At 37.5% G+C, this 13,546-nt stretch overlaps 1 protein-coding gene across 1 annotated transcript in view; it reads left to right on the top strand.

Moving 5' to 3' along the window:
* Positions 1-13,546, top strand: part of RBFOX1 (RNA binding fox-1 homolog 1) — a 1,303,251-nt gene that overhangs the window by 900,085 nt on the left and 389,620 nt on the right. The window contains exon 7 of the mRNA XM_086472917.1: positions 4,872-4,913. Coding sequence (XP_086329043.1) covers positions 4,872-4,913 — 42 coding nt within the window. The remainder of the gene's footprint in view (positions 1-4,871; positions 4,914-13,546) is intronic.

Genomic DNA, 13,546 nt, shown 5'->3' with positions numbered 1-13,546 from the left:
GTTCTTCATGCAGTCTTGAACTAAGAGAAATAAGTAGTTCATCACATATGGTTCAATCCAGAGACATAAGGAAGTAAATTTAGGATTGAGAAGCAATGTATTTAAAATTGCAGGATATGCACAAGGTTTGCTTCTAGGGTCTCTTGATCATTAATTATGTTATGGCTTTCAGTTTTTCTCATTTAGCTGTACAGGTTTACGTATTGTAAATGCATTATTTATGTTTTCCCTTAAGTGCTTAGTACTGCCAGGATGTTTCTCTTAAACTGGCACAGGTAGCAAAAAAGACAAAATGAGAGAGCAAATTTGGCACTGGTTAGCTGCACAGAAAGCAGCTTGTGCCCGAATGAGCCTTTCCCAGCTGTATGTTATTAAAGTCGAACTGAAGAATAAACAGAGGGACAGAGAGACAGATGGCCTCATGGTTTAAACTATGAACAATGCTTTTTCATTGAGCTAAGTTTGGTTTGTTTCATTTTTTTTTTCTTTTGAACCTCATCCTAATAATGCCTTATCACTAGGCCCTGCTGCTTTTGTTCCGGAAAGCTTCTAGTGTAAAGGGTGCTGCGGGAGCTATCTGCATGGAAGTTCACTCTCTGAGGGAAGCCATCACCAGAACTGCTTTGGTTATTGTAACTAAAACATACGTGTGGGAATCAACCATTTGCTGAACTTTGAAAAAAGGAACTTGCCACCGTTGCTGTGTCCTGCATATCGCCCCTGTTGTCTTCCTCCATTTCTTCTAGTAAACAGAATGCCATGGATGTGGTGGTAGATGGAGTCAAAATGTATTTTCACCTGCACATGATAGCTGTTTGTTTAAAATAAATGGATATTTTGTTCTGTTTGTTTTGCTGCCAGATGTCACGTAGCAGTTGGATGTTAAGACACAGTTACCCTCTCCCGACTTGTGCATCTTCATCTTAGTCACTCTTTGCCTCTCTATGGTGTTCTCCCACTGTTCATAAATACTTCTTTTCAATCTTAAATACGCTTCCTGTTCTGCTCTGTGGGATGTTAGATATTTGTCAATTTGCTGTTTAAAGTGATGGTAGCAGGTAGCCTTATAGATGATTAATTAAAACACAGAATTAATTATCTGCTTAAATAGTCAATAATTATAACTCCTGTACCACTCTACAAATATTTGATACACTTTGTTTGGTTGGTTTTTACAAATTTTGCCTTTCTTCAATTCCAAAACTCCCCCCTTCCCACCACCACCTTTGGTTTCCAAATACCCAGTGTTATTGGAAGCTTGCACGTCCATATTGGCATACATGAAACCAGCCATTCTGAGTCAGACCGGAGGTCTGTAAGTCCAAGATACCATTTTTATGCATGGAAAAGGGGAACAAAGCAAGTTCCTCCAGAATTTTCTTCCACCCTCCAGGAGCTTTGTGTGGCAAAGGTGGTGTCTTTGCATTTAATACAATCTGTAAGTTTTTCTTTGATCCAGAGCAGCTACACCTTTATTTACACGTTGTGTGAAGAATTGTCTTTTTACTTAGTTTGGTTTGAACTGGCCACCCGTTATTTTAATTTGTTGCCATCTAGTTGATTTTTTGGAAGAGAGAAACAATCATTCTGGCTTTTCCGTCTCCATGTAAGTTATGATTTCTAAACACCTACTTCTAGCCATCTCTTTTCCAGGCTGAAGTATTCTGATCTTTCTACTTGTTCCTGTCTAGATATATTTTCTTCTCTTTAACCACCTTTGTCACCTTTCTGTCTGAAGGCAGAATGCCTGTAAATCTGTGCAGCTAATGTGAAGTCAGAGACAAAAGTTTCGTCCCTTGGGGAAGAGGACAACACGTTCTTTTGAAGGGTGATGTTAAAAGTTACAATCCAAATATAGTTTCTAATATATCTAAATGGAAATAAAATATTCAATATAAATTTCAGGAAGTCTTTCCAAAAGACTCTTCACAATCACCTCAAAAGAGCCTAAACTAATACTACAGAATAGTTTGCAGCTGCTGTGAAATAAATGAAGTATCTTCATAGTTTACCTAAACATGCAATCGGCATGTCCAGGCCCACCAACGTAATATGGTGGATGAAATGGGAAGGATTACAGATCTCTCCTTGTGTAGAGAGAGACTAAGCCTTGAGCCACATATGGCTGTGCAGTACAAAGGTAAGAAAATCAGAGGATAAACACATTACAGATGACATGGAAGGTTTATCTAATTCCATATCCTGTGGCTGTAAAGCCAGTGTAAATCTGATGTTTGTTGTTTCTTAAGTAACAATACAATTCAATCAGCATTTTGAATAATCCTTATCTCCTGTAGATTTCTATGTTGAACATCTTTTCTACATGATTACATATTTAGCTTCTTGTGAAGCTTTAAAAATTATTATTACTACTGTTACTGAAGTACTAGCAGTACTTTATGCCTACAAAGATTACAGTTCTACTATGTTCTGCAGGCAAGTTATGAAAAATACCCATTGCAAAAGTTATGCTCTCTACGCATCTGACTGGAGACAACAGGCAAACTTGACAAGAGTTGCGAAGTAAAGTTTGAGGAAATTAAGTTGAAATAAATAAAAGGCAATCCCAATATTCCACCCTTCTGTAATGCATTGCATGTTCTGTTATGGCCTCCTTTTTTCCTTTTGCTTTCTTCAATTAATCACCCTGTTGTTTGTTCAGTTTTCTTTTTCGTTTTACTAATGCCTGAAGAGCATCCCGAGAAATACTGGAATTAATGGTAGAGGCTGAACGTTTCTTCTAGAAAAATAGCTGGTACATCTAGAACACAAATGAGAGAGTGTGAGCCTGGCAGCTTTATACAGAGAAGCTGGCCAGTGAGATATTGTAAAGACAAGTCGTTTTGGATGTTGTTCAGTTTGCTAAGTGGAGCTTATTATGTGCTCTTAGTTTGGCAAATGACTTTCTTCATTTATTTATGCACCCATTTATCTATGAAAGAAACATAGTGATTTCTGTCTTGTGTTACGACTGTTAAGGACAAAACTGAATAAGGTAGTAGTAGTATTGATATGTTTATAGAATATATCCTACAAACAGTCAGAGTGGGTAACTTTAGATGGTTATGATTTTAAAATTGTTTGTTTCAAACAATTGTTTGTTGTCAAAAACAACTATTCACATTACAAATAACTTTTTTTCTGAAAATTGGAGTTAAAAACTCTGGTGTGGGGGCTTACACAGAAAAACCTAAATAGTTATAGTGGAAAAAACCCAAGCAAACAAAAAAAAACCATCCCAAACTCACTTCAAACTTGGACTAGATGATCACTGTAGGTCCCTTCAACTGAAATACTCTATTTTATATCTTTTAAACAACGTGTATAGATGCATCTAGAGCAGATTCAGATGCAAAAGTAACTCTTGAGACTTATGCAAGTACACTTATAATGCAGACTGATATAACCTTAAAATAATTTATAAATGGTGTGAAGGCAGAACTTTGAAAAATGGAATAACTAGTCTGCAAGAGAGTGTCACTTGATCTGGACTTAATTTTACTCTTTAGGGGAAGGCTGTAAATAGACTTATGCTGCATTCCTTTACCTTTTGTTCCCTGCTAGAGAACTTTAAGGAATGTATCAGAGGAGCATTCGTTGCCATTATATTTGTATTTTCATACAGGGACATTGTTGTAAAACTTCTGCCGTATATATAGAAGTTTTAGCTTGTAACTTACATATTAGGACTCGTTTTTCTGTGTTGGAAAACAGGCTGGCAGTTTTCTTCTTTTGTAAGTAACTTTGCCTGAGAAGCTCCCCTTTTCATCATCACAACAGAGTAAAAATGTCTCCTACAAATGGCTGTTGTTTCATGATTTAACTTTTTGTATGTGCGGAGTAGTGCAAAGTGAGCCTTTGAAAATATCCTTCGGAAACATTGCGTCAGATTTTTTCATGTTTTATGAATTGTGTTTACCATGTACGTTAATTACAGAAATGGCAGTGATTACACTTTCAATGCTAATGATACTTGCTAATGATTCTAGAAGTATTCTATAAATGTTTTAAAAACAAGACTAAAACCAACTGAATGTGCCTTCCTGAGCACCCAAGCAAAGCCTTTAAAGTTTTATTCCAGAAGTCCTAGTGGCAGGAAAGAGTTAGACACCAGGGAGCCAGAAAGCAAACTAGGAATTGGATGTTTCAGGGCTGCTGTTCAGTTGCTTGAGCTCTTCCTAGAGGAGCCCCTTTCTTTTTGGCAGAGTGGTGACTTCACAAATGTGCTGCCAGCAACTGATGACTCACCTCTGCTGTTACTTGGTAGTGAGGTCTTGCTCAGCAACCAGTTCTCACTCTCTAAGAGTGTTTCTTATAAACCTGGCAGAACATAAAGACAGCAGTGTGGAAGAAAATAAGCATTAGAATCAAGTCTTCTTCAGAGTTATTTTTGCACCAGATCAGAACTGGAAGTTGGCATAGCAATGCGTTTTAGCACTTCTTGAACCTTCCTTATCTTTATTTCTAAGGTGTGCTGTGAATATACCATGGTATCTTAGTAGTGGGACATTCAAAAATATAACACAGACTTGTGACAGATCAGAAAGAGCAGAAAGCTCCTTCCTGAACCTAGCTGGGAATGAGATCTTTAAAAATCTCAAAAATGCTTTTGTATTTCAGACTTGTGGTGGGTTCTGGTGTTAATTTCCTTTTGACCGTTGTAAATTTAAAATAAGTGAAAAAATACTACTCTCTTGCAGTAACGATTCTGTCTAGATCCACAATAGAGTATTGTGTTCAGACTCATGGCTGTGTTTCCAGTATTTATTCATGTAAGATATCTAGACCTAGCAGCTTTGTTGGGGCAAGAATGCTATGCTTTCAAAGTTGGTTTTTTGTTGTTGTTTTTTTTTTCTTTTTTCCTCTTGTAGAGTTCAAAGTCACAGATGAGTTGTGAAAGAGAACAACTAAGGGTAAGTGCAATGATATGCAAAATACTCTGTTTCTTTAAGACAAAAGCAGGATCTTGTTTGTGCTATTGACAGATGGATTACTTTAAGAGGAACATATTTAGCTTATTTGTTGCTTGCCAGTAAATGTTGGACATATCTCAGTATAAAATGGTTACAATAGATACTGGTTTTTCTTCCATAATTTCGTGATATTTGGCAGTAAATATCTCTTTCCAGGAGCTCTCTTGACACTCTATGTGCTCTTCCTCTGCACCAGATGAATTTAGCAGTGGTAAAGGTCACTGTTTCTCAGGGTTTCTTCACTGCCAGATTGTTTCAAACAAGAAGACACTATCCTTTGGAATTTTTTGTAGTAGGTGTGCTTTCAGAAAGAAATTGGTGCTACAAATGTGAGGGAACTGGCAGAAAAGGTCCAAGTATTTTAGTATGTATATTGGTTGTGTACAATCTGTAAACAAGGTGGAGTTGCTTTTTAATCATAAGTATTTCCTTGTTCAACTGATTGATTCTAGTATTTCTTTGGAAAGGCAGTTGAGTTTTCATTAATTAAAAACCAAACAAACAAAAAAACCAAACAAACAAACAAAAAAAAAAACCAGAAAACTTTTGGGTCATCCAAGTATTGCTTAATAGACCTACATTTATTGATACTACATGATGGGTATTTTCTTGAAATGCCACATGCAAGTAGAGAGGGAGAGGCAGGCCTGAAGGAAGAGTAAGTTTTTATGCAAGCAGAATTATTACTGGAAATAAAAAAAAGCATCATTTTTATGTTTGCAGTTTACCAAGCATCAGCAGGCCCACATGACTTGCAAGTATAAAGAATGTAGTCTAGTCTTAAAATAAATTGTGGAGTGTTCTTAAACGTTCAGCCATTCATTAGATTAACTTGTTCAACATATCTAGATGCTTCAGCTGGTCTTCACCGTGTTTGCAATGGGATTTTTGGTAAACAAGTTATGCAAGAACGATGCATCACATCTTGTCCTTGATTCTTTTGTTGCAAATATGTGCCTGCATTGCTATAGTGCTGCGGCTGGAGTGACAAAGCTTTGTTTTATCAGTAGTGATGTCTCAACAGAGCAGCTATCACAGTTAAAATACTGCAATAGCACCTGAAGGACAGTCTTTTCAAGGGGTAGCAGTGCCATGAGAAGAAAGTTTTCATTCTGTTTTATTGTTTGTATTAAGTTTTCTTGTTTGAATGAAGAAAAAACATTTTTTTATAATATAATGGGAGGAGGCCCCTAGCTCTTTCTTCAGGTAAATATGCGTGATTTTTCTAAGTAGTGGATAAAATGTGCTGCAGTAATACTTTCTTGTATTTATTCCGGTGTTACACATTTACATCTAACAATGAGCTCAGTACTTATGATGCCTTTGTGTCATATCAAAATGGGACTTCTCATGACAACTTATGGAAAAACCACGTCTCTAACCTACTAAGATTAGGTACATCTCCTTCCACTACTGCTGTGATGTTCCTGTTACATGAAATACAGTTAGCAGTGTCAACTCTGTTCCTGAGGCTGGGATGCAGTGAAACCAGTACGCCACCCCACAGAGTCAGAGCTGCAGTACAAAAACTCTAGCCACCAAGAAGTCCCACAAGGACAGATAGGGCGGAAGCAACACTTACAGTGCCAAGCAGAGTGGAGCTGTTCCTTTCCCCTGCCTGGTCTTCAAATGCCCAAACCTTTACCAGTGCCCAGAATCTATCCTAGTTTACAACAGCTCATCTGCTGTGACAAAAGGTCCCAGTGAAATGTCAGTATACTGTGTGGAGAGGTTTTGGTCATAGTTCAGTGCTGGCACCTTTGGCCCTACTTAGTCATGCTGACAAGAGCCCCCCACAGCCAGGTTCTGCACCTTCAACACTCTCGGGGTGTAACTTTCAGGTTGGCTTCTTACTGAGCAGTGCTGTTAAAGAGATGTTTAATGGGCTGAGTTAGATTTTTCAGGCCTGCAAGGTTTTCTTTTGGGTATTGTGACCTACCATGAATACTTGGATGTGAGGCAGTCTCCTCATAACAAAATATTGTGTCATTACAACTGAAAGAATTGAAATATAACAAGAAAACAGGTTTAAAACAACAAAATACGAGTACCCATTTGTGTTTAAGTGGAGTTAAAACTAGATTATTCTTAGATCATCTAATACTATAATAAAAAGACATATTATCTCCCACTTTCCTTGCTAAGTTCAGGATGACAATGTGTCTGCCACTCTCCCTTTTTGATTCCCTAGTCATTCCTTAGTCTACAAGTCCTCAAGAAGTTCCAAAAGGAAGGCACTTTAAGAAGGGCTTGTTTAAAGCATAATAGTGCAAATAAATAATGAGACATTGTGTGGCTGTAAAAAGAAATATCCAAGTCTTACTGTGATCATTTATTCAGACATTTCTCACATCTTATCTATTTCATTGGCTTTTCAATTCTAAATGCAAAGCAGAGATTCAGTGTTCTGGAATAAAGCATTTAGAGTAATGAGCTGTTACTCATATTGGAGCCTCTGGCCATTATACGTTATATTTACAATGAATGATAATTCTAATAATTAAGGAAGTCTGTATCTTTAACCCTTTTCTGCTCAAGCTTTGAAAATGACAGTGGCCACAGGTTGGTAACTTATTTGCCTTGCCAACCTGGTACAATTCCCAGCTAGACATTAATGTTTATGCCTGAATTATTTAAATGGAAATTCATACAGAAAGCTATGGGAATTTTATCTCTGTCACAGCTGTTGTGTTTGTTTTGTGGTTTTTTTCCATTTGGATATATAACACAAGCTGACTTCAGTATATTTCCATCTGATTTAAAAAAAAAAATAAATTACAAAGCATCAATGCCATTTTTTAAATTTTCCTTTCTCTTGGAAATTATATTCATTACCGTGTGCTGCCTTGAATATTATTTTTTTCATATTTGTGTAATTTCTTTTTACTTTCTAATCTGTCTTCATTTAAATCAAGTTGTACTAAAAACCTGACATATCTTTAAAGGAAAGTTGACTCATCGGTATCACTCTCTCCAGCTCCATCCACACACTGCTCTTCGTCAGTGTTTCCTTTAAAGAAAATGACACTGTTTAGGCCTCCTCGTTCTGTCTTGTGTTCTCCAGTCCTGATTTATCCATCTCTTCGTGGACAGATACACCCTGTCCCCTTCTCTGACTCTTTCCAGCTGCCACTTGCTGTTTTATGAGCCACTGTATGGAGCTTAATGTAATTGTCATTCTGATGCATTATAGATGACCTGTAAAGACACAGAACTCACAGCTTGCTCCAAATCATTTAAAAACACTTTTTTTCTTATTTTTGGGTCTGAAAAACAGACATTGAAATGTGAGTGATACAGGTTATTTAAGGCTGTGAGGAAAATCAGGATACTAGCCCTAGGTAGAAGGAAGCTGTAGGTGCATTAGGCTGTAAAAAGAAGTGTTGCGACAGCCTCAGAAGTCTGTCTGCTGCTTCCACTGAACATTCCTTTTGACTTTAACCTGGGATTTTGGGTTTTTTATCATAACCTAAGGACATTATTTGAACTTACAGGCTAACACAAACCTTACCAAACTTTACCCAACCTTCCCTTCAACTAAGAAATTATTACTTTGCATTATCAACTCCATGTAATTGTTTAAAGTGAACTTCTGTAACTGTATTTACATGCACAAGTTTTGCTACATAAGCTAATGCTTTTAGTCCTTACGCAGCAATACTTGATGAGCTCTCTAAGGTGGGCATAGAGCAGTTTTAAACTCTGACATTAGGCGAGTTTATAAATATTTCTGTGAATACCAATGAAGTTAATGGTAAATGGTATGATTAACTTCCTTGAGCTGAAATTTTAAGTGACCCAGTTGTTGCTCTGATTAACAGCTTCCTTCACATGCAGTTACTATCAGGATGCATTATGTGCAGCCAGAGCTCCTTCTCTGGTCCAAAATATGGAAAAGGCAGGATCTTACTATCATCCTGTATTTAGTATCAACTTACATTTTTTATAGTACTCTAATTTTCAAGGAGACAAAAGGAAGTTTTGCGTTCAATATGGTTCCATTTATCTTGTTGTTTATATGGGAAATTAAATAGGCTGTGACATGCAGCCAAAAATGTATTAAAGTTGGACCAGGTGGAGGGAAAACGAAAGCAAGTGCATTTATGTCCAGTTTGATTTTTAAGCAACGATAATCCTGCAATATTTAGCGTGCTTTGTGTCTTTGGTCTGTCCGTTAATTCATCAGGTTATAAGTTGCTTAGTTGTGTAGACGGGGTTTTATAGAAACTTTTTGAAGAAAATTTTTTGAAGCTCACATGGTGGTATTAGCTTTCTCTAGTGATCTAAGAATAATCCGCTCATAATTTTTGTGTACAACATTCCCTCTGATGTGCTAAGGAGGGTAAATTGTGATTCAGTGACAGATGCTATTTTTTTAAATCAGTTTGAGCTAAGGAGTTGGGGGGGAGTGGGCGAAATAAAACAACTGGGTAGAGAAAGAGAATCAGAGTGGAAGTGACTTCTGAAGTAGATGTTATTTTTGAGCATTTTCTGAAATAATTTACGATGGTGATAGCATAGCAGAACTTAGGTGGTGGCTGGCCACTGTGCTTTCAACCTCCCTCTACCCCTTCCCAGACTGCACTGGAGAAAAAGAAAGGTAGAGACACTTGTTTCGTGAGTCAGGCGTTACCAGACAGCAGCACAGTAATTCATAGTGCTTTTGCAAAACTGGGCAGCTTGTTCTGGCCATTCATTAAAATTTCACTGTTTTTCTTTTCCTTCTGGAAACCTCCTGGTATGCGTCTGCAAACAATGTGTGTACGTTTTGTCTGGAAGACTGGTCTGGAAGTACCTTGTATTATACATCCCTCTCTTACAGGAAAAAGGGTTAAAAGGGGAAAGCTAAAATACACTAGTAGAGTTGGATCAATCTGATGTGTGTTGACTACTCATCCTTTTCTTAGGAATTCACATAGGTGGTGCTGCATTTGGCATGCCAGACAAGTGGCATAAAATGATCCTTCTTTAATTTCTGTAGTTATTCTTGCAGTGAGCTCTGTGTGTCATCATCCTTGTAGGTGTATGGTGAAGATCCAGGTAGGTGAGATTAATAAGAAGGCATCAACTATTGGTTCCTGGTCTGTATTACACATTGACATGGAATGAAATTAGAGTAATCTCACTCACTTTCTTAAAAACTACATTCCCAGTGGTTCCATAAAGAGTAAATCACAGCATAGTTTGGGAAAAAAAATTGGAACTAAGATATAAAGAAGAATAAAAGGATTGTAAATAGTCCACCACACTTTTGGGGAGGGGGCTAATTGTAGGGATGTGATTTCTTTTAAATTTTGATCTAGCTTGGTGTTAAATGTGTGCAAAAAAAGGCAACTAAAGAAATGTGGTAAAATTCGATTTCAGTTCTGCTGGCAGTTCTGGTGTACTTTGGGAGCCTCCCTCTGCATAGTAACTTTCTGAAGGTAACACTGGCCTCCAATTTGTTGTTTAATAACTATGTTGATTATTAAAAAAAGTAACAATGGAGAGATAATGAACATTGTTATGGTTCGTGTTTAAAGTGACATCACCTCTCCCCATGAGAGCGCTGGTACCCTGTTAAAATACTAACTGCTAATGGTATGCTCCTTTGATCTAGAGAAGAAAGGATGTTTGCAGCACTTCCCTTTGTTGAATAGTGATGGTGCCACTCACTTCGGGTTTCTTTAAATTCTTTCAGGAATAGTAAAGCAGCCTTTAGGTATTTTCCTTGTCTCTGCTGCTGATGGAATGCCATTCAGAAAACCTTCCCTTCCTTTCCTAATGTTTTGGCATCTCTCTCTGAGAACAGTAGAGGATTTTCTGTGGTTCAAGTGGCACTTTCTCTTGAATTCAACTTTAATTTTTGCACAGTCAAGTATTTTCTCAGTATAGTGCTTCGTAATTGCTGAAACTGAAGAGTTACAGTAGTGTTTGGTGAGGCTGAAGCAATGTTTTCAGTAACTACCTGTCCATTTAGTGTGACAGTCCGTCTGGAGCTGCAGCACACTATATGGAATTTGGCAGCTACTCGACGTGTATTTAAAGTCATGTTTGTATACAGACAGTCAAGGGTAGGGATTAGGTTTGTGAGGTGGTTCACTAAAGGTAAACAAGGTCCAGGAAGGTGCAAACTTCTGAAGGGATAGAAGGAGATCGATTTAGATAGGATAAGGGCTGCTGAACCAGTACCAACACTAATTCAGTATCCCGGTGCTCTCTTCCTTCTCCTACCAAAACATTACCAATACACATGGTACTGTGTCCGCCCTGTATTGGGGAACAGCTTTTGCACTGAGAACAGCAACTTTTGGTACAGACCTTCTGCACTCACTGCATACAGCCTCCTGTGCAGAACACTCGCTGCAATCAGTGATGCTGTCCTAGAAAAGAAGAAAGATTTTCTTACTTATTTTGTATTTGTTCAGAGGGAGCTCTTTTTTCCCCTAGCTTTTATAATTTCTCTTTGATCATCTTGAAACCAGACCTGTAAGTGCGCAGCTATAACGGTGTTTATACTATCTTGACTTACTATTTCAGCCTCTACTGCTGCTCAGTCAATTTGACTGGCAAAGGTCATAGTCCTCTTCCTGTCACACCTAATTTACGCGGGAAACACGATCTAGTTTCTAGTGCAGTTTTGGGTTTGGGGTTCTTTTTTGGTTGGTTGGTTGGTTTCTTACGGGTTTTCATTTGTTTGTTTTGCTTTTTTCCCCAGGGTGTTTCCACAGGCTCTTCCTGGCTTGGGTGGGGGATTGCATGGTTTTGGCTAGGTGATGCTGTTGGCTTCTGCTATTTTTTTTTCTTTTTTTTTTTTTTTTTTTTTTTTCCTTTAGGGTCAAGTGAAAACCAAAAAACCTGAAAAAGCTTTTCAGCTGCAGGCAGATGGGCTGGATTTTGAACAGTCTTTGGTCCTTCTGCTTGGTGGATTTCTGGTCTCATCTACTTGTATATCAAATAACTGACTGAGCAACTAGATTTTTAAAGGGAATAAGACAGGCATTGAAAGTACGTAATAACTGAAAAAAATTTACATCAACAAACCACATGATGTATTGTTATAAAGTCATATATTCATTGGGCCACATTACATTAAACAATACTGGTTCAAGGAGAGAGAGAATGAAGGAATATTGGTTACAATATGGACATCATGTTCTAGTGTTGATGGTAATGACTTTTTATGTTCTGTAAAATCTTTCTAAATCTTACTTGTATAAACTGGTAAGATTTACTTTTCTACTAAACCATTTAATTACGTTTTTTTTAAGTAGCTGCCAAATGATTTCAAAGCAGCAAAATCACAAGGAAGAGTAAATTAATCCTAAATAAAAATGCAGATGCACATGTGACAGCATATACACCATATTGTGTATATAAAGGGTGAAATCCTGGCTTCAGGTAGGCCAGGATTTTAGAAGTGCAGACTTGGTCTTAGGCTCTTGAAATTTTTTTACAGTAAGAGAACCTGGACAGTAATTGTGTTCCCTTCTATTCTGCAGCAAAATCCCACGTTGTTCTGAAAGCCAAGTCTTTCTGTGTGTTCAAGAGAAACAGTTTTCTTAGTACAGAATCTCAAGCAACAGTATAGCCAGGAAGCAGGATAGAGAAATAAAACCAAGCCACGCTAAACAAACAAGAATCATGTTTTATCAAGCTGACCTTAGTTTTGAGCCGTCTTGAGGTTTTGGACTCAAGCAGGGAGCTATTCCTGTTATTGGAAGATAAGTACAGAATTAAAAAAATTCTTCCAGTTCTGCTAATTTTTCTTCTCTTCACAAAGCCTTGTAGCAGAAACTTCTTTAGAAAAAAACTGTATTAGCCAGCAGTTTCACACTTTTCACTGTGTTCGTGGAAGCTGTTCGGACTGTAAGGTCAGCAAACAAACATCCCTGCTACGTATCCGTTTGATGCTTTCCTAAGGTATCCTGGTGACGGGCAGCCCTGGACAGCATAACTGCTGCAGCAGCCTCATTAGTTTGGAAACTGGTGTAATTAAACATCAAAGCCTGAATTGTATCTTCTAGTTTTGAGACTGAAATAAACTCCCACAACGTGCTGCTGTGCTAAGAACGTAAGTACGAATTGCTCAGAATCCCACCTCTCCACAGGCTTGAGAAACAGCTACCCAGCTTTGGAAAAAGTTATTGAAGAAAAAAAGAAAAGGCAGCCATGATCTGTCATTGTTATTCACATCTGGGATTTATTTTACCCCTTTATTTGTCCTGTTCATTTAAATGGGGTGAAAATACTTCGGTGAAAGTAAATAGACATATGCATTTTGAGAAATTATTGCTAAGTTGCTAGTTTTAACTACCTTTGTCATAAAGTATTAGTTTAATATTTAAGTGAAATCGACAAAACCCCACAAAATAGGTAGAGAAGATATGAATGTAAAAAAATACAGCGTAAATGTGAATGAAAAATACATAAAGTATATGCTAGTTGTACCTGGAGCAAAAGTCTCTCCTACTGCTTGTTTATAAAACCTTGATAATCCCCCAGGCATACAGAGCAGATGGATTTTTTTGAATGTGTTTAATCTGTACCAGATATGGAAAAGTTTGTTTGTCAAGTTATGCTGGCAGTTCATC

This window comes from Leptosomus discolor, chromosome 14, assembly GCF_034619465.1.
Source record: "Leptosomus discolor isolate bLepDis1 chromosome 14, bLepDis1.hap2, whole genome shotgun sequence".
Classification (NCBI taxonomy): domain Eukaryota; kingdom Metazoa; phylum Chordata; class Aves; order Leptosomiformes; family Leptosomidae; genus Leptosomus; species Leptosomus discolor.
Note: the sequence above shows the minus strand (reverse complement) of the source record. Positions and strands in the feature narration are given on the sequence as shown.